This window comes from Lissotriton helveticus, chromosome 11 (genome assembly GCF_964261635.1).
Source record: "Lissotriton helveticus chromosome 11, aLisHel1.1, whole genome shotgun sequence".
In the NCBI taxonomy this organism is placed as follows: Eukaryota; Metazoa; Chordata; class Amphibia; order Caudata; family Salamandridae; genus Lissotriton; species Lissotriton helveticus.
This window is the reverse complement of record NC_136072.1, coordinates 33,461,582-33,488,758: the sequence shown is the minus strand read 5'-3', so window position 1 is coordinate 33,488,758 and position 27,177 is coordinate 33,461,582. Positions and strand designations below refer to the sequence as shown.

The following is a 27,177-nucleotide window of genomic DNA, read 5'->3' as shown; positions in this document are numbered from 1 at the left end:
TACAACCCCTTTGAGGCCAGTTACCCCTCCCCAGGAGAAATTAACAACTGCCATACTGTGATTGGTAGTGACATTGTTAGCATTGGTCACTAGGTAATCTGAACCTAGCATGATCTGGTCAGGGTCCACAATTGTTGGTGTCACCATGGTGACACTGGCACATGTGTCCCTGTAGGCCTGAGCCATTTTTCCACTGATTAAAGGCGTTTGTCTGTATTTGCCCAGAGTACTAGGACTTACAGTAGGGGTCATATCCATGTCCCCAGTACAAACAAGAACTGCCTGAGTAGGAATTCTGACTAAGTCAGAACCCACCTCAGTTCCCAAGGTTAACCCAACTAAAGCCTTGGGAGGTACACTACCACTACTAACTGTACTAGGGGGTGCAGGTGTCTTAGGGACAGTAGTGGCAGGAGTTTGGCCTTTCTTGGTGCACTCACTAAACCAGTGAGTCTTACTTTTACAGTATTGGCACTATGGTTTCTTAGGACCATCATTCTTCTTCTTTTGGGAATTTTGGGACCCACCCTCCTTAGGTTGTTGGGGCCCTGTTGAAGACTTCTGGTCATTTTGCTTATTCTCATTACCCTTCTGGCCTGCTTTCTTCTGGCCACCACCCTGGTCCTGACCCATCTGTCTGCCTTCTTTCCCAATTCTTGGGGAGAGGTCAGATCTGAGTCAATCAAGTGCTGATGCAACAACTGGTTCTGACAATTATTTAAGATTTGTTCTCTCATAATTAGATTATACAATCCTGTGTAATCAGTAACTTTACTTCCCAGTAACCAGCCCTCCAAAGCCTTAGTGGCACAATCAACAAAGTCAGCCCAATCTTGAGCCTGAGTTTTCTGGGTGTCCCTGAACATCAACCTGTACTGTTCAGTTGTTAAGCCAAACCCATCAATCAGTGCAGTTTTTCAAGACTTGGTAATCATTAGCATCCTCATCTCTAACAGTGAGGAGCTTGTCTCTACCTTTACCTTCAAAGGAGAGCCACAATATAGCTGCCCACTGACTCTGGGGTACCTGCTGTACTTTGCAGGCTCTCTCCAAAGCAGTTATCCACTTGTGGATATAATCCCCTGTCTTGTAGGAGGGCACTATTTTACTCAGGTGCCTATTATCAAAACCCCTGTCTCTATCCCTAGGGATATTGCTGCCACCAGTGGGGACTACCCCACTCAACTGTTGCTCTCTAGCCAAGGCAAGCTTCTCTTTGGCCAGGGCAAGTTCTTCCCTTTGGATCCTCAGATTAGCTTCCTTCATCTTTGCCTCATGCTCTCTTCTCTGAGGGGAAGTCATCCTCCTCTGAGCAGAGGCACGAGAGGCACGAGAGTGCACAGATCTATTGGAGTCCCTAGAATGAGACCTATCTCTTCTAACTCCATAGTTAGGCCTGCTTAGGTTCAGGACTGGGGGTCCCCCAGTGCCTTCCCTATGTAGGTTTAAGTTGGCCTTTGTGAGTCTGCTAACTATCACAGAACATTTGTCTGTCTCATCCCCAGAGAGTTCCTCATCCTCCTCCTCCTCATCTACATTTTCTGTTTCAGGGAGATCTGGATCACCACGAGTACCTTCTAAGGGGGGCATGCTCCTATCTGGATTAGAGAGGTCTGTGTTAGCAGCCCTTCTGGCATCATATGTCTCTAAGAGACCTAACAGAAAAGGAGTGGTAGGGTTATAACCCTGTTTCAATTTCCTGGAGGTACACAATTGTCTCATCTCCTGGAAACTGAGAGCTGCATATCTGGAAAGGACCTGTGGAGGGTCACTAACCACTAGGGGAGTCTCCGAAGACTCTCCATGGGTAGACATGCTTTCTAGTGAGGTGTAAGTGATGCACCTACCTACACTATGGGTTTTCCTACTGATCACTTGCTAAGAGTTGTAGTCAGGGTGTGCTATGCCCTTTCTACTACAACAGCTGGTTCAGTAGAACTCAGAGTATTTCTAAGCTTGTTATATGTACCTAGAGTACCTTATGTGATCTTTCAAATGATATTTCAAGATTATACGTGGTAAAAACAACAGCAAGCTCAAATCCCAACCGCTGCACACCAATGTGAGAAGTTGGCCTGATATATGATGCTCACTAGTTCTAGTGATCACCTTGTATCAGTCCAAACAACCCTTATGGTGATTGGTTGTAAGTCAACCTTATAGACCAGCTATCCTAATGGTAGCATGGACAAAGCAGTCTTAGGCTAAACTCTTTTGGCATGTGAAGCCAGCTGTTTTACCACAATATAACCCCTTGAATACCAGATGAAAGGACACCACACAGGTTATTATGAAAATAAACAGTATATTTATTAATAACAACACCTCTGAACTCTTTATGAGGTCAGAGGGCTAAGCACATGACAATCTCTTACGAACAATACGACAAGTTGCACGAAATTACAATGGTGCCCTAGGGGCACGACAAACCATATACTAAGTAAGTGGAATGTGAAAGTCAATAAAAGGAATGGAGCTGTCCAGAGGCTGTAGGATCGATGGGACCACGCTACACTAACCCTAGGTAAGTAATAGGAGGCCCACGGAACGCGTGTGAAGAGTGTGAACTCACACGCGAGATGCGTAACAACGTCTCTGGACAGTACAGTTCAAGTTAAAGGTAAGTACGGACAATCCTGACTAGGTAGGACTAAAATGACTGTGGAACTGGACACTAGGACAGTTAGACTACCCTTGAGCACCGAAATGCTCTCGTTACCTCACCCACGGGCTGCGGGTGCATAGGTGCCAAAGTGTGTCGGGTTCTCGCGTTGAAGTCAATGGAGCCTGAAAGAAAAGATGCTGCAGGCAAACAGGAGGAAAATGTCCGGTGCGATCCAAGGGTGGATCGGTGAAGAAGAGGACCTGAAAGCAGAGGGGACAGTGTTCAAAGTCACTAGCCAGTGACCGGTGTGGAACCGGGAAGGAACCAGGTGCTGTCGTTGCGATCAGGTGAAGAGTGGACGCTTGACTCTGCAGCAACGTGGACCAGGAGGTGTCTTCGACAACCAGGATGGAGGCACGAGCTGTCCCACGCAGGCTCTCGCTGTCGGCGGTGTCGGATCCGGAATCAGAGTCAACAGGCCTTGGCAAAGGCAACCCACGCGGTGAGAGGAAATGACGTCTGGTGCGGACTAGAAGAGTCCGGGGTGCCCCTCTTTTGGAAGGGAGCAAGGGCCAGTCTGGAGCAACCAGACCAGCAGCAAAGATGCAAAGGTTCGTCGTCTAGGAGGCCACTAGCCAGCCGGCAAGTGACCAGACAAAGCGTCGAGCAGCAGACAAGCAGAAGGGCCCCATGCAGATCTCGTGGATGCTGGAGGGCTGATCTTCGGTGCAGGGGCTGCTCGGGCTGGGGCTTCTCAGTCCCCAAAGCACTTGGTCGAGTTTACCTCGGGTAGTCGTGCTGGAAGCGAAGTGCAGGTTCGTTCAAGATGGCCGGTCCCACGTGTCTCGTTGCACCCACGGGTCTCAGCTTTGCTGCAGATGTGAGTTGAGGTCGGAGAGGTCTGGGAATCCGGGTCTTGTCGGGCTCTGAAGTCTGGATCCTCGGGGGAAGACGACAAAGTGAAGCCGCTGGTCGCTTGGTGGTGCCTGCAGTTGCAGGGTGGACACTCCTTGCCCACAAGGGAGATTTTCTTCAGTCTTCTGTGGAGCAGAACGTCGAAGTCCAGAGTTTCTTCTTGTAGAGTAGTTCAGGATTAATCTAATTTGGAATGGGACCAGCTCCTACCTTTATCCTGCTAAAGGGGGCTGCACTACTGACTAGGTCCCTCCCCTGGGTGGGACCAGGAAGGGGGGTGGTTACACCCCCTATCCTTTGTCCGGTTTCGCGCCAGAGCTGGGGCAGGGATGCCCCAGCAACTGGTTTGAACCGGTGTATGCACAGGACACCTTGTGTGCCCAGGCATGTCTCATTCCTTTCAGGCCTATCCTACCCAATACACAAAATCCTGTCTGGGGTGGTGCTAGCACCTCCCAAGGCAGGAAACCCTTTGTCCAAGCCTCCCTCGCTGGAAGGACTCCCAGCAGCAGGAGGTCAGACTTGTGTCTGTGGTGGCAGCATCCATTTTGTGATGCCAAGGCTCGAGTTAACTTTAACCGGGGTTCACAGTTACATACATGTCGTGTCCCTCTAGAAGGGTGGAATGCTACCCCCGTTGCCAGAATTGGCGAGTGGGTAGTATTCCAAATCATATGACACCTTACTCGACATGTTTTGAAAATGTTATACCAGAGTTAGCATTTAACCGTGAGGTTGATAATGCACTTAAGAGTATATGAGATAGCGTTATCATGGAACAGCTATTAGGACTTGGTTCCGCAAGCTGCAAACGGGCTCAGCTCATGCCAGAGCACCATCTCACATAATTCCAAGCACTCTGCCTTCAGGATTGATAAGGCCTTCCATAGGAGTGACTGATAGGAATATATGTGTCCATTTTAGGGTTAGATATAGGTATACTATATCTACAGCAAAGGGTGATTACACCACCTTGCCCCAGCTGTCATGCAGCCAGTTGTGTCAGTTTTAGATGGCCAGCCAGGGGTGGCATAATACATGCTTCAGCCCCTGGTAGGCGCTGGGTACACCTATGCCCTGGATACCTAAGGTATAGTGTACAGGGACTGATAAGGTGGCCCAGTTCCAATTGGTAAATGCGCCTAAAGTACATGGTTTTCAATTTAGAGAGAGAACAGCTAGGCTGTGGGTCTGATTAGCAGGCCCACAGCCAGGGAAAGTCGTAAACCAGTGAAGCAAAAAGCAAAAATCTGGGGTGACCAAAGGATTCCAGACCCCACTCTCCTACACTTAGATTTCTTGCTGGAAGCCATTTCCAGATGGTCTGTGCTTCCAGAGAGAGATTTTTCAATCTGGTGCCCCCCAGTTTGTTTAAATAATACATTGTGGTGGTGTTGTCTGTTTGAACTGACAGGGAGCTGGACTGGAGAGAAGGAAACAGTGACTTGAGAGCTAGATGAGCGGCTCTTAGCTCCAACAGGTGGATGTGATATCCTCGCTCTGCCTCTGACCAAAGACCTTGCACTTGAAGAGGACCCATATGAGCTCCCTAGCCCTGAAGGGAAGCATTGTGACGATTGTCTGAGTAGGAAGTGTATCTGCTGAAATGGAACTCCTTTCAGAAGGTGAGAATGCTTCATCCACCATCTGATGGAGTCATTGGCTGATTGGGAGAGAGAGACTCGGTTTTCCCAGAGACCTGATATCTGCATCCACTGGTCCTCTAGAGATTGTTGCAGAGGACACATCTTCAATCTGGCGTTCGGTACGGTGAAGATGCATAACGCCATTGCCCCCAGAAGTGATTAAACTTGTCTGACTGTGGGGTATTGAGAGCTGATGAGATTGCAACATTTCTCTTTGATTAAGGACAACCTCTCCTCCAAAGGACACACGCTTGCCTTTACGATATCCAATGATGCACCCAAGTAGTGGATTCTCTGTGTCGGATTGAAGATCGACTTTTTGAAATTGACCTGTAGGCCCAATTAGTCCAGTAGAGGGAGACAGTTTGATAGATGACTCTGAAGTAGAGAGGGAGACGAGCTGTTCAGGAGCCAGTCGTCCAGAATAGGGTAAATGAATAACCTTTGTTTGCGACAAAATGCTGCCACCACTGCCATGCACTTCAAAAAAGTCTGGGGGCTGATTTGAGCCCAAACGGGAGAACCCTGAATTGCAAATGTTGGTGAGCCACTTGAAAACGTAAAACTTCTGATGTTTTTTGGACACCGGAACATCAAAGTAGGCATCCTGCAAGTCTATAGCACACATCCAATCTGCTTGATGTAGGTCAGGGAAGATTTGGTGCAGGGCTAGCATTCAGAATTTCTCTTTGCTGATGAATCTGTTCAATAGTCTCAAGTCGAATATTGGTCTGTATTCTCTGGTGGGACCTCTTTTCAGCACCAGAAAATAACAGGAGTATATACCTTGCCCTTGATGTTGAACCGGAGTGGTTTCTATGGCATTTCTTAGTAGAAGACTTCACCTCTTCCCGCAACAAGAGGTGATTTTGAAAGCTTTTGCCTTGTAAAGGAACTGGAGTAGGTGGGGTTTTTAACCTCAGCAAATAGCCATTCTTCACAATACTCAGACCCCACTTGTCGTTTGGTATTTGCCTTCCGCTCTGCCAGGTGAAACAAGACACTTCCTCCCACCGGAGTGGCTAACGGGCATAGAGGAAGCCATTGCTCATTGTTTTGCTGAGGGTTTGATGAGGTCGCCGGCTGTCTGGTAGATCCCCTTCCTCTACCAGGTCTTCTCTGATGGTAGTGTGACCTGGATTAATGTTGCTGCTGGTAAGACCACTGAGGGGTTTAAAACCTCTGTTGAAAGGAACGCCGGTCATAGGGACGGATCCTTCTTCGGAATTCCTTCCGCTTCTCTAACCCAATGGCCTTAACTGTGTCGAGCTCCGTCTTCATTTTGGACATTTCGTTGTCCGCATGAGACCCGAACAGCAAGGAGCCATTAAATGGAAGATTCACAATCCTCCGTTGGGCATCCGGTTTAAGGCCAGTGAGCTGCAACCAGTCTGAGAGCCTTGAACAGATGCCATGGGACTATCAGTTTGCAGCTAGATCAGATGAATGTGCTGCTGCACTAATCACCTGATTCGCCACCAAACCTCCTTCCTGCAGGATCTCCTGGAAGTCCTGTTGATCTTCCTTTGGTAGGTTCTCAGTGAAATGCAATCTGTCGGACCTTCCCAAGAGAGCGGACACGCTGGCCACCTTCATCACTGCTGCCGAAGTGTTACACATCCTCTTGCCCAGAGAATCCATGTTTTTACTGTCCTTCTGTGGAGGAACTGAAGAAGCGGACGTAGCAGAATGTGCCTTCCTGGCAGCTGCCACAATGTCTGGAGGAGGGTCCGATTGTAGGAAAAGTGGATCTTGATCTGGTGATTTGTATTTTGTGAAGATACGAGAAGGCACTGAACCCACTGCTGCAGGAGTGGGAGAAGTCTGCATTGCCGGTTCCAGAAGACCTGTGACTAAGGGTAGCAAAGTTCTCGCAGATGATCTATGATGCAATGTTTCAAAGATGACAGATGTAGAGATTGTCGGAGCGGACATACTAATGTTCAGCTTGGACGCACTAGCTAGTGCAGCCATGCGCTTTATACATTTGATTTGATTTAGCACCTCTGCATAGGACTTCATTGAAAGTCCCTATGTCGTAGATCGGGGAAACTCTGGATGGTGACATTGCAGAAAAGGTTGGAGAATAGTCTCTTATAGACGACCTTCTAGAAGTGGACCAAGATGGTGACCTTCGTCTCTTTCTTTTCGGGGTAGGAGAGTGACGAGAACGTGATGGCTCCAGAGAACGTGAGTGCTGGGCTGATGGAAACCTTGCCCTTCTCGGGGTCCTGCTCCTTGTAGATGCCATAGGAGGAGGTCCACCAGAGACCCTGGAAGGAGAGTATATCCTGGAGAAATCCGAACCTGGACTTCTATGACCGGTTGCAGCACCGGGGCCCTTCCAGTGCCGTACGCTCTGCACCCTTCTTGGAGAAAGAGTGACAGGAGGGATCTTTTCACCTTCAACCGGAGATCCTTCTGGTGTAACCTGGATGATATGAATGCCAGGGGAAGATGAAGCTTCCCTCGACATTGAATGAATCCTCGTGGTCTTTCCGTCACATTTTCTGAAGCCCCGGCAGGTTCTTTGTCTCTTGACGTCGAACGAGGTCTCGCCGACAACACCGATTGTGCCGACTTCGAAGTCGACCACCCCTGCGGTGAAATGCTTGAGCACTCTTGCCTCCTCGATGGAGTCCTCAACGTCAGTATTTTCGACGTCAACCACCCTCGGGCCGGGAATGCGTCCTAGACGTCGACAGTCTATGCTCTTCCTTCGACGTCGATTTCTTTGTTGGTAAGCGCCTCAAAGGCGATGGTGATTTAGATGCTGTCACTCTATAGGATCGCGGCAGAGTCTTCGCCGCCGAACCTCGCGACCCTGACCTTTGCGAGGGAGGCGGAGATGTAGATGATGGCAAGTGCCTCGACATCGACGGGTGCTTCGTCATCAACGGAGGTCGTTCGTGATCAGCATACTTCGAGCCCAAAGTAGCTTGCCTCAACGGCGACTTACTTCTCGGCGATGAGGCTCTTGCCGTCTCAATGGCGATCTGTCCCTCAATGGTGACGAATGTCTCACCTGCTTTCTCGGTGTTGATCTCGACACCGACGGCAAACATTCAGGGATCTGCTTCTTTTTTGACGCTGGGGAGTCAGATCTTCGCCGTCTTCTGCGTTCTTCATGAGAGGTGGGCTCTTTGTGAGCAGGAGTGCCCCCAAGGTCACTTTTGTAATGACTCTCTCCTCTCTCCAGCAAGGTATGAAGTTTAATTTTTTCCGTATCACGGAGAATTCTCTTGGAGAAATGTTGGCAATCATAACATGTCTCAGGGTTGTGTGAGGCTGTTAAACAAATGATGCACACTGAGTGTGTGTCCGATTTCGCCATCTTCTTCGCACAGGAAGGACATTTATGGAATAAAGCTGGCATTTCTGACAGGAAAAGGTTGTTCATTAGTCAGAAAAACACTGTAAACAGCTACCAGCAGTCAAAAATGTCGACAGTAGGAAGAAAAAATTAATTTCTGACTAGAAAAAGTCAAAAAGAGATAAGCTCAAGCTCCAGGATCCTCATAGAAGGAGCTGGAAAAAAGAACTGACCTAACTGTCACCTGTGGTGCATCATGAGAGCAGGGGGCTCCTGGAGGTCTTAAAGGCACGGTGTCCAGGTTCTTGGAATCCTTAAAGGCAGGATGCCAATGGTTTTTATTACTGTGACATTTTCTCTGTTATGCAGCCTATGAACTACTTTTCTGCTATTACTTGCCTTTTTTCTGAAAATAAAGGGCTGTGTTGGAACACTATTACAGTATATGTACTCTGTTGCAGTGTTTATATTATAGATTATTTTCTTTTCTAAAAAATCCATGTCATTTTGGCATATTAGCCTAACGGAAGTGCCTTACATGTATATGTGTATGTTTTAGAAGTACTCTGTACTTGTTTGTTTAAACATACACAGATAACTGTATTTTCATATATGCACCGGGATCCCGCACGTGGGCGGGATTATTCAGTGCTTATGACTTATTATGAGTATCCACAGGAAGAGAACTCCTGGACTGAGGTAGCCAGACTGACAGGGCCGGTAACTCACTGGCCCTTCAGACTGACATGATTGCCAATAGAAATGCAGTTTGAAGAGAAGTAGACAAACTGAACAACTGTGGAACAATTCAGAGGATGATACCTTGAGGAAAGTCAACACTAAATTTAAATAACACTGTGGAACAATAAAGGGTTTGGGAATGATACCACTGATGGATGCCTGAATCTTGGTTAGGAAGACACAGAATGGTGGAAAGTTTTGGCAGGTACCCCTTCAGAGTAAAGACCGGCATGCTTTGTTGTGTGAGGGAAAGCACTACAAGGCCTAATTATGAAAAAGTTGCATGTCTACGGAAGGGCAGGAATGCGCCATATTTAAGGCAATAAATCAAATGCCTGTCTTTTCCTCTGCGCTGGCACTCTTTTGGTTGCCTATCGCCAATGCAAGCACACTTGCACCATGGTGCAATGGTGCCTGCGTTGCATGTAGGATTGTTTTTGTGCAGGAAGGGACACCTTCCAGAAGAAAAACAGTCATGAGATGCACATTTCTCTATGTGTGCTGCAGAATGTAGAACAAATAGGCAGAGGCAGTAACAAGGCAAAATAAAGTTATTTCTCCTCGTTACATCTATCCTGGTAAGGCATATATTTTTGGCACATTCCCAAGTCTACTAGTTCTGATAAATCTGGGAATGACAAAAAAAAACATGGCCTATGGAACGCCTACACATGGCAGGGTAAGTCAATGCTGCAATTTGTGCCACTTTGCCTTGCTACAGATCTATGGAGCTACTCAGGGCCAAGCAAAGGGGCCTTGCGTGGCTTCCTAAATGTGACTTAAGGTTTGCATCACTCTTGCACCATGTTGCAGAACTATTGGCATGACCAACCATTGTATCCTTCTGAAAGGACATTAAAGAACGCAGCTCATGTATGAAATTGCTACATTATGCTGGTGGTAGGGTATGCAGAGGACAATTGAAAGGTACAATTGCTGGACAGAAATAAGACACAGGATGCTGGCTGCTTGATTTACACCACCACCTGACCTATTCTTCCTACAATATTACAGTACACATTATTCTTCAGACCCAATCCCATGTTGCTAATCTTTACTAACAAATATTTTAAAAACATGACTTTCACATTAAAGGGGTAATCCAGTGTAAATAAACACTACAGTTCATCAATCTACGAAGACCTGCACCTCAAACAATCACCCACAGGGGCATACGTGAATGCTGATGTGTTTGATGACGTCTGCTTGGATTTTGAAACACACTGAGACATCATCCAAGAGATTGCCCTCCTAGAATGCCTATTGTATGAGATCTTGGGTGAACGTGTGGAAAACTGTTCGAAAGGCAAACACATGCGGCAATTAGTTGGCAAACACTGGTTTATCCAGTAATTCATTATTCGTTATAGGCAAATTTTAAATAATACACTAACTCTGCATCCCTGAAGTAATGAACACTGCGCTATTGAACATTTTGGGTCCCATTTTTATTGCACAGTTTGTGATGGAGCCCATAGAGTACCCAGCAGAAAATGAAGACTTTTCGGTTACCACCAGACTCTAAATCAGCCGCAAGCCTTCAGAATAAGACACCATCTTAAAAATCATGCACCTGTGTGAATATACTCACCTACATCACCAGTGATGGTGCCCAATGATTCCTCGGTCAATGTGTCTAGAGCAATCTCGGAGTCTGATGTAGAACTGGTCAGGAGTGTGGAGCTGGTATTTGGGGGTGCTGGGTCAGTGACTGTGGATGCATCTGGAGGACTCTGAAGATCATGCACCAAATGAGTCGATCCTGTTACCGATGCTTGGCTTCCTGTGGAGACTGACATGGGAGGTATCGTGGACATGCTTTCATCATCAGATGTGGGTGAATTTTCTTCTACCAGAACAGTAGAACTTGAAATCGCGAATGAAAAATGCGATGCTGTGGCTTCTTGTTTCAATGGGGTTGGCACTAAAGTGGAATAGTTCTGTTTTTCATCAATAGATGCAGAAAGCATTTTCATGTGCATCTGAGGACCTCCAACGGAGCTGGACCATGTTTCCATCAGTGAAATGTCCTTGTTTGTAGTACTAGAGTCAGAGGTCATTGTCATGCCAGCAGCTGTCCTAGTTGTTCCAGTGGTCAAGATTTGTGCCACATTTATTGTCCTACTTAAACGGGTTGGTCGCACATAGACAGTTGTAGATGTGCTTGTTTCATTCATGTGCCCTTGGGCTGCATGTACAGAGGCTGAATTTGTTGATGATGAATTCTTAGACTTTGCATGTACCAAAGCATTTTGACTTATCTCTACAGTGACAACAGTTGAAGCTTGTGACTCACTTTTATGTACATGTTTTCGACTGATCGGTAATGCTCCTGAGGCTGACAATGTTGTTTCTTCTTTTGGAGAAGTTAATGCAGAGGTTGTACTGTGCATGGATTTAAATTTTGTTTTTGTAGCTTCTTCAGGTACCTGTGCTAAAGTATGAGATGAACTTCTTACAGTGGGTAATCTCATACTGGTCTGAATTGAAACGTCTAAAGAAGAAAAAGAATTAAGGGTCACAAAATATATCAGAATCAAGGTATACACAAGGAGGACCAAATCCCTATTGTCCACAACATTCCATGCTGTTGTATTATTTTTAGCTTGCAAGAACAAGTTACTTACCTTCGGTAATGATATATCTGAAAAAGACATAGGTTAGTTATGGATACTTACCATTAGATTTACCCCCCGGCGTCAGACTGGATCCCGAGAATTGTTTCCTCAGCAGTACCTCTGCGAATCAGCGTTAGTCATTGGTGTCGTGGTCACTGGAATGACATTGCGGTATCTACTAAGACGCTTCCCTCAGTTCTTTACACGACATTCCACTACAGAAGTGCAATGCCATGCAAAACTCTGACCACTGGTGCACAAAAACTAGAGCTCTGAAAGGGAAGTCCCTTACCCTAGAAATCATTTTGCAGAATGGTTAGGATGGGTGGGGCAGTGAGGAATCCATAACTAACCTATGTCTCTTACAGATATATTGTTACAGAAGGTAAGTGACTTGTTCACCTGAAAGAGACAGTTAGTCATGGATTCCTCACCTTAGAATAGATACCCCAGCAATACTAACTCCGGAGGTGGGTCTGCGAACCAAGAAAGTCCTGGAAAACTGAATGGCTGAAGAAGCCGTCCATCCAGACTTGGCTGTTCAGGCAATAGTGTTTGGTAAATGTGTACAGAGAAGCCTAGATAGCTGCCTACTAGATGTCAAGAAAAGGGACTCCAGGTCACGAGGCAGTAGCGCTGTCATCCCCCTGGCGGAATTGGCATGCAACCCAAATGGAGGTTCCTTTTTCGATAAGGAATAGCAGATTTTGATGCAAACAAATGACTCATCAGGAGATGTTTTTTTGTCCAAATCCCAACCTTTCTTGGAACCCACATAACCAACAAAGAGCTGGTCATTCACCGGGAATTGTTTTGTGCAATCCATGAAAGCACACGTTTTGGATTCAGACAGTGGAGCATCTCTTCCTCTTTAGAAGGATGTGAAGGTGTACAGAAGGTGGGCAAAGTGATGGTATGTCCTATATGGAAAGAGGTAACCACTTTAGGAAGGAAAGAAAGCCTAATGTGGAGGACAACCTTTTCCGGAGGAACAACCAGAAAAGCAAGCTTAGAAGAAAGGGCCTGTAGCTCACTCCTCCTGCGTGCAGAGGTGATGGCAACCACAAAGGCAGTTTTAAGGGTTAAAAGTCCAAGGGAACAGTTGTGTAGCGGCTCGACAGGAGCATACATCAGATAAGTAAGAACCAGGTTAAAGTCCCACTGGGGCATCACGAAAGGAGTTGGAGGAAACAAATGAGTAATACCCTAAAGGAAGGGATTTACAATAGGGGAATTGAAAAGTGAAGGCTCGTGAGTCAGCCAAAGGAAGGCTGAAAGGGCCGAAAGATTGCCTTTGAGACTTCCCAGAGCAGAGCCCTGCTGGGCCAAAGAAAGAATGAAGTGGAGAACCTCTGAAAGGGGGGGGCAGAAAGGAGATCTACAGCCTTTGCTGTGCACCATGCCACAAATGTGTTCCATCTACAGGCACATACCGTTTTAGTGGAGGGACGCCTGGCTGTCAAGAAGGTCCAAAGCTGTTAACTGTCGCCGCTCAATTTCCACACAAGGAGGTGGAGGCTGGACAGGTTTGGGTGGAGTACCCTACCCTGCCGCTGCGACAGAAGATCCTCCAGAAGAGGCAGTCGGATCTGAGGATCCGACTGTCATGTGTAACAGCTTTAGATATCAGACTATTCTCGCCCAATCCAGAGCCACAAGAAGGGCTTGGGCCCGGTCATGCTTGATATTTTTCAGCACTCTGGGCAAAAGTGGTAAAGGAGTATAGAAGACTGCAATTCCACTCATGACAAAAGGCGTCGCCTAGCAAGTGCCGCCTTGGAAATTCCAACGTGCAGAACTGCTGACATTACGCGTTGTCTTCGGTGCCAAACAGATCTAACAAAGGCTCTCCCCACTGCTGAAAGAGTCATTGCACCACCTCGGAGTGAAGACACCATTCGTGATCCATCGTGCACCTGCGGCTGAGTTTATCTGCCCTGGTATTCAGAGAACCTGCCAGGTTTTGAACTATCAGAGATATGCCCTGATGTACCAGCCATGTCCAAAGGTGAAGAGCCTCTTGACATAGGGTCCACGACCACACCCCTCCCTGTTTGTTGCAGTACCACATGGAGGTGGTGTTGTCCATGAACACTTGCACCACTCTCCCCCGACAAAGGGAAGGAATGCTTTTAGTGCAAGACAAATCGCCCGAAGCTCCGAAAGGTTGATATGGAGCCCTGACTCCGCCGGAGACTAGATGCCTCTGAACTTCTCCTCTCCCATCTGCCCCCCAACCCCAGCAGTGATGCATCTCTTAGCTCTGCGAACTCTGGTTGGTGAAGGGAAAGGGATCTGCCATTGACCCAATCCTGATTCGTGAGCCACAGCTGCAATTGTTGTGCAGTGCCCTCTGAGATCTGGACGCAGTTGGAAAGATTCCCCTGATGCTGAGCCCACTGGAACTTCAGGTACCACTTCAGGGGCCCGCATATGCCACCTGGCATGATCGACCAGCAGTATGCAGGAGGCAATGAGGCCCAGGCTGAAAGATCGAAATCATAGCCTTAATATTCCAGACTTGCTGTTCGAGAGGATAGACCCGAAACAGCGTTGTGTCCAGAATCGCTCCGATGAAGAGGAGCTACTGAGAGGGAATCAGGTGGCACCTTGATGGAGAATCCCAGCGAATGTAGGAGGTCAGCCGTATTCTGGAGGGAGATGACTGCCTGGGGCGAGCCCGACTTCAACAACCAGTCTTCGAGATGGGGGAAGACTGTAACCCCTGATCTGCGCAGATGAGCTGTGACCCCCGCTATCACTTTTGTGAACACTCAAGGGGCGCTGGTGAGGCCAAAGGGGAGCACGGTGAACTGAAGATGCTCGTAGCCTACAGTGAACCATAGGTAATGCCAGTGGACCCGCGGGACGATGATGTAAAAATAAATGTCCAGCAATCCGAAATCTACCATCCAGTCTTCCGGGTCGAGGTCAGACAAGACCTGAGCAAGCGTCAACATCTTGAACTTCACCTTCCGGAGGAAGCGGTGGATGTCCCTGAGATCCAAGGTACGACGCAGGCCCTTGTCCTTCTTGGGGACAAGAAAGTAGTGGGAGTAACAACCATGACCTACTTCTGGGACAGGAATGCACTCGATGGCCCCCTTGGCCAAGAGAGCCGCAACTTCCTGCTGAAGAAGGGTCAAACGATCCTTCAACATGCAGTGGTATCTCAGTGGCATGGCTGGAGCGGTAGTCTTGAAGGGGAGGGATTAGCCCCTTCAGACTATTTGCAAAATCCACCTGTCCGACGTGATGGTGCACCAGTGGGGGAGGTGGTGGGGAATCCTGCCACCCACGGGCGTTTGATGGGCTTGAAAGGTTGGACGAGGAGGGTTTACAGGCTACTGCAGAGGGCGGTTTGATGGACTGGCCCGCCCGCTGGCCCCTGGAATCACGACGGTTTTTCCCACGTGTCCGGCCACGTGAAAGTTGGGTAACTTGCTGCGGCCTGTGGCTCTGAGCAGGAAGTAGCGGGGCACGCCTTCTGTAGCCATGAAAGGGTTGAAAAGCATACTGTGCAGGGCGCGTGGAGAGGCCCAAAGACTTGGCCGTAGCCAGTGAGTCCTTGAAACGCTCTAGAGCGCTGTCTGCTTTGTCGCCAAAACAGCGACTGCCATCAAAGAGCATGTCCATCAAGATGTTCAGGACATCCCCTAAAAATCCAGTCAACCTCACCCAGGCGTAGCGACGAAGCGCTACCAACGTCGAAATGGTCCTGCCCAGAGAGTCAATGGTGTCCAGCCCACAATGAATGGTAAACTTCACTGCATCCCTCCCGGCGGCGACAGCCTGGGAGAGCACTGCCCGGGCCTCCTCCGGTATCTGAGGCAGCTCCTGCACAACAGTATCCCACACCGAGTGGGAGTAACGGCCCAAGAGACATGCGGTGTTTACCGACTGTAGTCCTAAGCTGGCGGAAGAGAAAATCTTCTTCCCAAGATGGTCCAGCTTCTTTGATTCCCTCTGCGGTGGAGTGGTAAGGAATGTGCATTTGGAAGTGGAGGTTTGGACTATCAAGCTCCCCGGGGTGGGGTTTTGGGATAGAAAGTGGGGTCACCCGGAGCCAGGCGGTGGCAACGGGCAATTGTCCTGTCCATGGGAGCCCCCGTGTTGGGCCTGGGCAACGTGCCCAAAAGGACATCGGTGAGGGGCTCATTAAACAGCAACAAGGGCTCTGAAGAGCTCGCAGCCGGTTGAAGCACCTCTGTCAGGACGTTAGTCCAGACCGCCACGGTAGGAAGCTCGAGGTTGAGAGCCGCGGCTGCCCTACACAACACCACTGTGTATGATACTCCCTCCCCCATAGCCATGGTAGGAGGGACTACATGCCAAGGCCAGGGGAGGGGTCCAAACCACTGGTGTCCCCCAGTTCCCCTCTCTAGTCCTTTTCCCTATCCAACTGGTCAGCCAGAGGGTCACCTGACCGCTCCCAGTCCTCCTCCTCATCCTCTGGGTGCCATTCTGGTCAAAAAGGGACCCCAGGAGTGAACAAGGGCAGAAAATCCCTTCTTAGCACTTGATTTGGTGTAGGGGGATGCCGGCCCGGCTCCGGGTCCACTTCGGGATGGAGGCCGGTGTTGATGCCGGCCAGGGGGTAGACAGGCGTTGAGCGCGGTATTGGTGCCGGATGAAGCGGCGCCGGTGGAGGAGTAATCAGGTCAACCGGTCCGGAACCAGGCCTGAATCCAAGGGGGGCCAGCGGCGCCGGGGCCAGAGTCGGCGCTGGAGATGGACTAGGCCTCCCCAACCGAGTCTGCGGGGCCCGAAGGCGCGCAGGCGGGTTCGGATCGCCAAAAGATAGCATGCATCGCCTCGTAGAACGTATGAAACTGGGTGCAAGTGGCTCTGGGTCCCAGAAAGGGAGGGAAACGCGGAGTCGACTCTCCAGGCTCTGTGCGCGGAGCTGCGGGAGGGGCACCTCCTGCATCCCTCGTTGGATTGGCCGACCGACAAGGAGAAGTGGAAAGGCGACGATGTTTCTTCTTATGCTTCAACTTACCTGACCCCGAGTGCGAAGACTTGGATGAATGGTGGTGGCTCCGCGACGGTCCCTTGACTTCCCTCGCAACCGGGATCTCGAACGGTGAGGAGCTTTCGGGACCGCTCCCGCAAAGCCTTCGGCACCATCAACCGGCAGTCGGAGCACAACTTGGGGTCATGGACGTGCTCCAGGCAAAAAAGACACGCAGGGTGTGGATCCGTCACCGACATCATCCGATGACAGGAACCACATTGCTTGAAGCCGGGCATCCCTCGTGCACCTTAGAAGTCGAGGACTTGAAAAAGAAGTCAACAAAAGTCGAGATAAAGTCTGTCAAAAAGTGTCTGGAGGTACCACTCTTCCCGGATCTGCTCTGGATGGCGCGGAAAAAGAAAGAACTGACCTCAGCGCGTGAGGGCGGCGTCTAAGTAGCTAACGGGACGTCATTCCGGTGACCACAACGCCAACGACGGCTGCGGAGCCAACCAACGTCACATTCGGATGCGCAGAGGTACGACTGACGAAAAACGTTCTGGATCCAGTCTGACGCCTGGGGGAAATTCTAAGGTAAGGAATCTAAGGTAAGGAATCTATAACTAAGGTGTTTCTTTCGGATTGTGGTGATGTCTGGCAGTGACCTGGGCGATGCCAAAACCTTTCTGGGGTTGGCAGGGTATGCCCAGATGTGGGTTCCATGCTCACATTGCACTGGATACAAGCTAGCATGGCTGATGAAGGGTGTTACCCAGAGACTGGTCCCAGGATGCTTGTTTCGGTTCAGGTAGGACCTGTCTTGTCAGTTCGGGCTGGAATGTTCCCATGAGGCACAGGGTCAAGACTGATTTGCATATAGCTGGGTCCGAACTGAGGTGGCAATGTGAGCTAAAGAATGATGATGGATTCAACCCAGATCTGTGACTGGGGGTTGACCTTAGTTGGCAGGGTATGCTTAGACGTGGGTCCCTTGCTCACTTTGCCACTGGATTCAAGCTAGCCTGGCTGATGAAGGGTGTTACTCAGAAACCAGTGCCAGGATGCTTGTTTCTGGTTCAGGGAAGACCTGGCTTGGCAGTTGGGATAGACTGTTCCCATTCGAATTTCTAATGAAATAAAAAACTCCACTGGCTGCCTGTGAGGAAAAGGGTGCACTTTAATTCCCTTTGTACAGTGTACAAGGCTCTGAAGGGCACTGGGCCAGAATATATTAAGCAGCGGTTGCAATGGTACCAACATATAAGAACACTGTGCTCCTTGGGGCAAAGTTGGTATCAGTGCCAGCCACAAAAAAAGGTTCATGGGGTGGAAGAAGCTTTAGAGCTTGTGCAGCAAGAGCCTGGAACAATCTTCCCTTTTACTTGAGAAACTCCATGAATTTGCTAACTTTTAGGAAGCAACTGAAAACTTGGCTTTTTAATCATAATTTGTGTCTTTATCTTAATGCCCAGAGGAAAGCAGTTAGCGCCAGGACAGCCTTGGGTAACCATTCACGCTCTAGAAATACCAATAACATAACACAACATAACATGAGGCGCAGGGTCAAGACTGATTTGCATATAGCTGGGTCTGAACTGAGGTGGCAAAGTGAGCTAAAGAATGATGATGGATTCAACCCAGTTCTGTCACTGAGGGTGAGTGTCTGAAACGTTTCAGAGCTCCGTCATCATCTTCTTGTGTTTGCTTTAATACAATTACATACACCAAAGCTATTTCTTCCCCAAGACACTACATGTCATATACCCTACTCTTAGCTGTAACTATCTGCGCTGTAGTAGGCCTAAATTGCATTTCATACATATGGTTTGATCCTATGTGGCACTGACTAACTCCTTAGAAAACAGTGCTCTACAACGCCAACAGTGCCATGGGTTGGAACCTACAACTCTCAATGAAGCAGGTGTTGTTAGATCTGATCCCATTATGTGCTGATAAGAAATTTAGTAAAAAATGTATTCTACTTTGTCTTGTGATGGCAAAACGCCAAATTGCCATCAGGCACCTGAACACAAACTGTCCAACACATGTGGACAGGCTTAGAGATGTCACTAAATGGGCAACGGCAGATGTAATCTGCATGAAACACATCTGCAAAGATGATAGACTCAAGGACGATGTGCAGCCATGATCTCTGAATGATGAAAACCCCCGGATGATTCTCCCTCAAACACGCAGCCGGGGAGATGGCCCTGAATACCCACATGGCACTATGATCACCTAAACGACCAAGTGGCTGGAGGGCCTCTTCCGGTGGTCATTTCACGAACTATCCATTACTGATGATCCCTTATTGTTTCTGGTATGACCTAATACAAGAGCAGCGGGGGAAAGGGGGTGTTTTGTGGGGGATTCTTTGATATGCCGATGTTAAGATCACTGCTCGATGATCAGATTGTGTTACATCACTGGTTAAACTGTATTATGTTATCCTGTAAACCTCAGTGACCACAGAATGTTATGTTTCATTACGTGCATGACTATGAATAGGCCCTGCATTTGTTGACTCTCTTTCGGATACTGCGCATTCTTATTTACATATATGTAACAGAAAGGATAAGTTACTTATCTGTAATCCTTGTTCCCTTCCAGGAGTATATTCGTCAGAGTCATAAGCACTGAATAATCCCCACCCACATACGGGATCCCAGAGCATGTATAAGAATACATATAAATGTGTATATTTAGACAAACAAGTACAGAGTACTTCTAAAACATACATATATACATGTATAAATTCATAAATATGCTGCCTAAGGCACTTCCAATAGGCCCAAATTACATGTACTTTTTAGAAAAGAAAATAATCTATAATATAAACACTGCAACAGAGTACATACACTGTAATAATGTTCCAACACATCCCTTAATTTTCAGAAAAAAGGCAAGTAATAGCAGGCAATTAGCCCATAGGCTGCATAACAGAGAAAACGTCACAGTAATAAAAACCATTGGCACCCTGCTTTAAGGATTACAAGAACCTTAAAACCGTGCCTTTAAGACCTCCAGGAGCCCCCCGCTCCCATGATGCACCACAGGTGACAGTTAGGTCAGTTCTTTTTTTATTGTGTACAAAAATAGAGGAATCATGGCAGGAACATTGAAAACAATACCATACTGCCAATACTTGTCTGGGGAGGCGGGAGGGTTGTTTATGATTTACCCCTGGAAGAGAACTAGGATTACAGGTAAGTAACTTATCCTTCTCTTCAGGAGATACTTATCAATAGTCATAAGCACTGAATAGAATAGCAAGCCCATACCCACCTCCCTGTGGATAAGTAGCAGTATAAGTGTATCAAACTTCAACATTTTACGGATGAGATCACCCAAACAGATTTCTCGAAGCGGATTTTCCAAACTGAGCATCCGCCTGAGTATCAGACTCTAAACAGTAATGACGAGTGAAAGTGTGTACAGATGGCCAAGTGGCTCCTTTAGAAATTTCTGCAACAGGTACATTCCTGAGGAAAGCTCAACAAGGGAGTGCCACAGGGATCTTGCTTAAGTCCTACACTCTTCAACGTGTACGTGGCCCCTTTGGCCACCTTAGCAAGATCATTTGGGTTTACACCAGTGTCGTATGCTGACGACACCCAACTCCTCTTTCCCTTTAAAGATCTAACCCCTGCAATACAAAGATCTTTTGCAGAGGGGATGAAAGCAATATCCACATGGATGTCATTAAATTGCCTCCAATGTAATATCGGAAAGACTGAGGTAATGTTGTTTGGGCATGCAGCTACACACTGGACACCGGATTGGTGGCCCCTGGAATTAGGCCCTGTTCCCAGCCCTAAAAGCATGGTGAGAAACCTTGGAGTGTTATTAGACCAGACACTCACCTACAAGGACCATGTAAACCAGGTGGCGAGCACCTGCTTTCAAGCTATTGGAATGTTAAGAAGAGTGTTCCCCTATCTGCCAGACTGCCATAGGAAAACACTCGTGCAGGCATTAGTCATCAGCAGAGTAGATTACTGCAACGGCCTCCTTCTAGGAGCGAACGAAGGGCAGCTCAAAAAGTTGCAAGTGATTCAAAACACGGCAGCGAGGGTAGTCCTCAATGCCCCTCCTAGGACTCCCTCCCTTCCTCTGCTGATTAGGCTCCACTGGCTGCCAGTGAGGGCACGAGTACATTTTAAGACCTTATGCACTATCCACAAAAGCATGATAGGCAAAGGCCCAAAATATCTGGCCAACATCTTTCTGCCCTATGCCCCTGGACGCACCCTTCGTTCCGGCAGCCAGCAGCTTCTGCAGGTGCCCAGAATAAAGAGGTCCAGACAAGGAGGGCGAGCTCTGGCCCATCTTGGACCAAAGCTCTGGAACTCCCTACCTTCTGAGATGAGAATACTCACTAACCATCTGACCTTTCGTAAGGTCTTAAAAACGTACCTATTCCCCAGCATCTGATCCCTCTCTGTTTATATGCACTACCCACATCTATCTGAGGATATTCTTACTGGCAAAGCGCGGAGATACCCCTTCGGGGGTCTATTCAGGCGCTATAGAAGAATATAAAATAAATAAAATAAAGCTGTGGTAGAGGCATTTCCTCTGGTAGAATGGCCTTAGGTTTGCCCAGAAGGGTTTTGTTGGCTAGTTGGTAGCAGAAGGATATACAAGAGAAAATCCATCTAGAAATAGATCTTTTGGAAGCCGCAGAACCAGCATTTATGGAACCATAGTTTACAAACAGCCGATCTGGTTTTCTCAAACCCTGTTTTGTCCAGATAGAACTTCAGAATCCTCTTACGGTCCAAAGAATGAAGTGACCTCTTAGGAGGAGTTGAGGGATTGGGAAAAAAGGTGGGTAGAGTGATGGTCTGGTTAATATGGAAATCCGACACCACCTTAGGCAGAAAACTTGTATGGGTTCTTAAAACCACTCTGTTTGCATGAAAAACTGTATAAGGTTGTTTACAACACAAGACCTGGATCTCGCTGACTCTGCATGCAGAGGTGATGGCGACTAGGAAAACAGCTTTCCATGATAAGTGCTGTATAGAAGCCTTGTGAATAGGCTCAAAAGGAGCGCCCATCAATTTATCGACAACTATGTTAACCTCCCAAGGTGGAGCTGGAGACCTAATCGGTGGGTAAACCTTTTTTATCCCCTCAAGAAAGTCTTTCACTACAGCTATGTGAAAAAAATAAACCTGTGTCGGAGACTTTCCGTAAGTAGTAATATCTGCTAAGTGAACCTTTATGAAGGAGAACTGCAGCCCAGATTCGGCCAAATGTAGCAAATACAACAAGACCACCTGCTCTTGCCCCCGACTGGATCATGACCATTGTTCATGCATCATAAATAAAAACGCTTCCACTTGAAAGTGTAAGATTTCCCGTTGGAAAATCTCTTGGCTTCCTTGAGAATGTCCATACATTCCGTAGGTAAGTCTAAATGTCCGTATTGAAGGACTTCAGGAGCCATGTCGTAGGGATGAGAGATTGGGATGAAACACTTTCCCCTTGCTCTTGGACAGCAAGTCTGGGTGGCATGGAACCTCATGTGTGCAACCTCTGACAGCTGAAGAAGGTCCGGGTACTACCATTGACAAGGCCACTCCAGAGCTATCAGGATCATTCTGGTGGTGGTCCTGTAGAATTTTTTGATCACTGCAGGAATCAACAGAATTGGTGAAAGGCGTACAGTAATGTTTGAGACCATTTTATCAAAAGGGCATTGCCCCGTAAAAATGGTTGGTGAAACCTGGATGCGAAAACGGGGCATTTGGCGTTTGAGCGTCTGCAAACAGATCGATGTCTGGCCCTCCATATTGCTGGAAGATGTCCTGCGTGACCTCGTCGTTGAGCACCCAGTCGAGAGCTTCGATGAAATCCCGGCTTAGGGCATCTGCCTGAACGTTTTTAGTTCCTGCATGATGAATAACTACTATGCTAAGATTTCTTGCTGGAAGCCATTTCCAGATGGTCTGTGCTTCCAGAGAGAGAGGTCTCGATCTGGTGCCCCCAGTTTGTTTAAATAATACATTGTGGTGTTGTTATCTGTTTGAAACGACAGGGAGCTGGACTGGAGAGAAGAAAACAGTGACTTGAGAGCTAGATGAACGGCTCTCAGCTCCAACAGATTGATGTGATTTCCTCGCTCTGCCTCTGACCAAAGAACTTCAACTTGGAGAGGACCCATATGAGCTCCCCAGCCCTGAAGGGAAGCATCATTGACGATTGTCTGAGTAGGAAGGTTCTGGTGAAATGGAACTCCTTTCAGAAGGTGAGAATGCTTCATCCACCATCTGATGGAGTCCTAGGCTGATTGGGAGAGAGAGACTTGGTCTTTCCAGAGACCCGATATCTGCATCTACTGGTCCTCTAGAGATTGCTGCAGAGGACGCATATTCAATCTGGCGTTCGGTACGGTAAAGATGCATGACGCCATTGCCCACAGAAGTGATGAAACTTGTCTGACTGTGGGGTTTTGAGAGCTGAGGAGATTGCGACATTTCTCTTTGATGGAGAACAACCTCCTTTTCAAAGGACACACGCTTGCCTTTACGGTATCCAATGACGCACCCAGGAAGTGGATTCTCTGGGTCAGATTGAAGTTCGACTTTTTGAAATTGACCTGTAGGCCCAATTTTTCCAGTAGATGGAGACAGTATGATAGATGACTCTGAAGTAGAGAGGGTGATGAGCTCTTCAGGAGCCAGTCGTCCAGAATAGGGTAAATGAATATCCTTTGTTTGCGAAGAAATGCTGCCACCACTGCCATGCACTTCAAAAAAGTCTGGGGGCTGATTTGAGCCCAAACGGGAAAACCCTGAATTGGAAATGTTGGTGAGCCACTTCAAAACTTAGACACTTTCGGTGTTTTTTGGACACCGGAACATTAAAGTAGGCGTCCTGCAAGTCTATAGCACACATTCAATCTCCTTGATGTAGGTCAGGGAAGATTTGGTGCAGGGCTAGCATTAGCAATTTCTCTTTGCTGATGAATCTGTTCAATAGTCTCAAGTTGAATATTGATCTGTATTCTCTGGTGGGACCTCTTAAAGCACCAGAAAATAACAGGAGTATATAGCTTGCCCTTGATGTTGAACCGGAACGGTTTCTATGGCATTTTTTTAGTAGAAGACTTCACCTCCTCCTGCAACAAGAGGTGATTTTTAAAGCTTTTGCCTTGTGGAGGAACTGGAGTAGGTGGGGTTTTTAACCTCAGCAAATAGCCATTCTTTACAATATTAAGACCCCACTTGTCGTTTGTGATTGTCTTCCACTCTGCCAGGTGAAACGAGACACTTCCTCCCACCGGAGTGGCTAACGGGCATAGAGGAAGCCATTGCTCATTGTTTTGCCGAGGGTTTGATGAGGACGCCAGCTGTCTGGTAGATCCCCTTCCTCTACCAGGTCTCCTCTGATGGTAGTGTGACCTGGACTGATGTTGCTGCTGGTTAGACCACTGAGGGGTTTAAAATCTCTTTTGAAAGGAACGTCGGTCATAGGGATGGATCCTTCTTTGGAATTCCTTCCGCTTCTCTAACCCAGTGGCCTTAACTGTGTTGAGCTCCGTCTTAATTTTGGACATTTTGTTGTCCGCTTGAGATCCGAACAGCAAGGAGCCATTAAATGGAAGATTCACAATCCTCCGTTGGGCGTCCGGTTTAAGGCCAGTGAGGCGCAACCAGTCTGAGAGCCTCGAACAGATGCTGTGGGAATATCAGTTTGCAGCTAGATCGGATGAATCTGCTGCTGCACTAATCACCTGATTTGCCACCAAGCCACCTTCCTGCAGGCTCTCCTGGAAGTCGTGTTGATCTTCCTTTGGTAGGTTCTCAGTGAAATGTGATCTGTCATACCTTCCCAGAAAGAGAGAGGACACGCTGGCCACCATCATCACTGCTGCCGAAGTGTTACACATCCTCTTGCCCAGAGAATCCATGTTTTTACTGTACTTCTATGGAGGAACTGAAGAAGACGACGTAGCAGAATGTGCCTTCCTGGCCACTGCCACAATGACAGAGTCCGGAGGAGGGTCCGATCGTAGGAAAAGTGGATCTTGATCTGGTGCTTTGTATTTCGTGGAGATACAAGAAGGCACTGAACCCACTGCTGCAGCAGTGAGAAAGGTCTGCATTGCTGGCTCCAGAAGACCTGGGACTAAGAGTAGCAAAGGTCTTGCAGATGATCTATGATGCAATGTTTCAAAGATGACAGATGTAGAGATTGACAGAGCAGACATACTAATGTTCAGCTTGGACGCACTAGCTAGTGCAGCCATGCGCTTTCTAAATTTGATTTGATTTAGCACCTCTGCATAGGACTTCATTAAAAGTCCCTATGTTGTAGATCGGGGAAACTCTGGATGGTGACGTTGCAGAAAGGGTTGGAGAATAGTCTCTTATAGACGACCTTGTAGAAGTGGACCAAGATGGTGGCCTTCGTCCCTTTCTTTTCGGGGTAGAAGAGTGATGAGAACATGATGGCTCCAGAGAACCTAGTCCTTCTCGGGGTCCTGCTTCTTATAGATGCCATAGGAGGAGGTCCACAAGAGAGCCTGGAAGGAGAGTATGTCCTGGAGAAATCTGAACCCGGAATTCTGCGACCAGTTGTACCACCGGGGCCCTTCCAGTGCCGTACGCTCTGCACCCTTCTTGGAGAAAGAGTGACAGGAGGATTCTTTACACCTTGAATTGGAGATCCTTCCGGCGTAACCTGGATGATATGAATGCCAGGGGAAGATGAAGCTTCCCTCGACATTGAATGAATCCTCGACGTCGATCGTGGTCTTTCTGTCACGTTTTCTGAAGCCCCGGCAGGTTCTTTGTTTCTCGAAGTGGAACGATGTCTTGCCGACAACACAGATTGTGCCGCCTTCGAAGTCGACCACCCCTGCGGTGAAATGCTTGAGGACTCTCGCCTCCTTGATTGGGTCCTCAACGTCGGTATTTTCGACGTCAACCACCCTCGGGCCGGGAATGCGTCTTCAACGTCGGCAGTCTGTGCTCTTTCTTCAACGTCGATTTCTTTGTCGGCGAGCGCCTCAAAGGCAATGGGATTTAGACGCTGTCAATCTATAGGCTCGCGGCAGAGTCTTCGCCGCCGAACCTCTCGAAGCTGACCTTTGCGAGGGAGGGGGAGATGTAGATGACGGCAAGTGCCTCGACGTCGACGGGTGCTTTGCCATCAATAGAGGTTGATCATGATCAGCATACTTTGAGCCTGAAGTAGACTGGCTCAACGGTGACTTACTTCTCGGCGACGAGGCTGTTGCCGTCTCGACGGCGATCTGTCCCTCGACGGTGTCGAATGCCTTGCCTACTTTCAGGGTGTTGATCTCAACGCCGACGGCAAACATTCAGGGATCTGCTTCATTTTTTACGCTGGAGAGGCAGATCTTCGCCGTCTTCTGCGGTCTTCATGAGAGGAGGGCTCTTTGTGAGAAGGAGTGCCCCCAAGGCCACTTTTGGAATGAATCTTTCCTCTCTCCAGTAAGGCTTGAAGTTTAGTTTTCTCCACGTCACGGAGAGTTCTCTTGGAGAAATGTTGACAATTATAACATGTCTCAGGGTTCTGTGAGGCTGTTAAACAAATGATGCACACTGAGTGTGGGTCCAATTTCGCCATCTGTTATGTTGTTATGTTAAAGAAACTTAGTACCGCGCACATACACCAATTGGTTTCTTGGCGCTCGGAGACCAGTGGAAGGACACAGGGAAGTGAGTGCAGCTAGCCGTGAGCAAGACGTAACAGATGTGTTTTCAAGAATTTACGGAAAGTAGGATAGTCAGGAGTGAGGCGAATAGAGAGAGGAAAGGAGTTCCAGGTGGACGGGGCAAGAAAAGAGAAACAGGCACCACCGTGCTTCTTACGATTGAACCTAGGGGTGATCAGAAGATTGTGAGCAGAGGATCTGAGGTGTCGAGAGGGAACATAGGAATGCAAACAGAGAGAAATAAAGACAGGAGCAGAGGCAAAGAGAGATTTGAAAATGGTGCATCCCATTTTAAAAATACAACGTTGCGCAACCGGGAGCCAGTGTAGAGTTTTTAGCATCGGGGTGACGTGTTGGTGTTTGGGCTGCTGAAAAATTAATCTGGCTGCCTGGTTTTGCACCAGTTGGAGTCGGGAGAGATGGCATGCAGGAATCCCAATGTATAGACAGTTGGCATAGTCTAATCGTGAGGTGACCAGGGCCAGAATAACAAGGGTGAGAGCCTCTGGTGATAGGAACCTTCGGATCTTCCCGATTCTGCGGAGATGATAAAAGCAGGCCGAGGTAACAGCGTTGATGTGCGGCCGCATCGAAAGGTCACTAGAGATGGTAACACCTAGGCTCTTCACAGAGTTGACTGGACAGGGAGGGAGACCAAGGGCAGAGGGTCAGAAGTTGGGAGTCCAGG

The 27,177-nt window shown here is 48.1% G+C and overlaps 2 protein-coding genes across 2 annotated transcripts in view; both read right to left on the bottom strand.

Moving 5' to 3' along the window:
• LOC144790640 (uncharacterized) overlaps nucleotides 1–11,033 on the bottom strand; it is a 552,900-nt gene extending 541,867 nt beyond the window's left edge. Inside the window, exon 1 of the mRNA XM_078665372.1 lies at nucleotides 10,812–11,033. Within this exon, the coding sequence (XP_078521498.1) occupies nucleotides 10,812–11,019 (208 nt within the window). The 5' untranslated portion in view covers nucleotides 11,020–11,033. The remainder of the gene's footprint in view (nucleotides 1–10,811) is intronic.
• A 14-nt stretch (nucleotides 11,034–11,047) lies between these two features.
• The window catches only part of LOC144792133 (uncharacterized), a 115,337-nt gene continuing 99,207 nt past the window's right edge, over nucleotides 11,048–27,177 (bottom strand). Inside the window, exons 9-10 of the mRNA XM_078667009.1 lie at nucleotides 11,111–11,714; nucleotides 11,048–11,069 (exon numbers count right to left, since the gene is read on the bottom strand). Of these exons, the coding sequence (XP_078523135.1) occupies nucleotides 11,048–11,069; nucleotides 11,111–11,714 (626 nt within the window). The remainder of the gene's footprint in view (nucleotides 11,070–11,110; nucleotides 11,715–27,177) is intronic.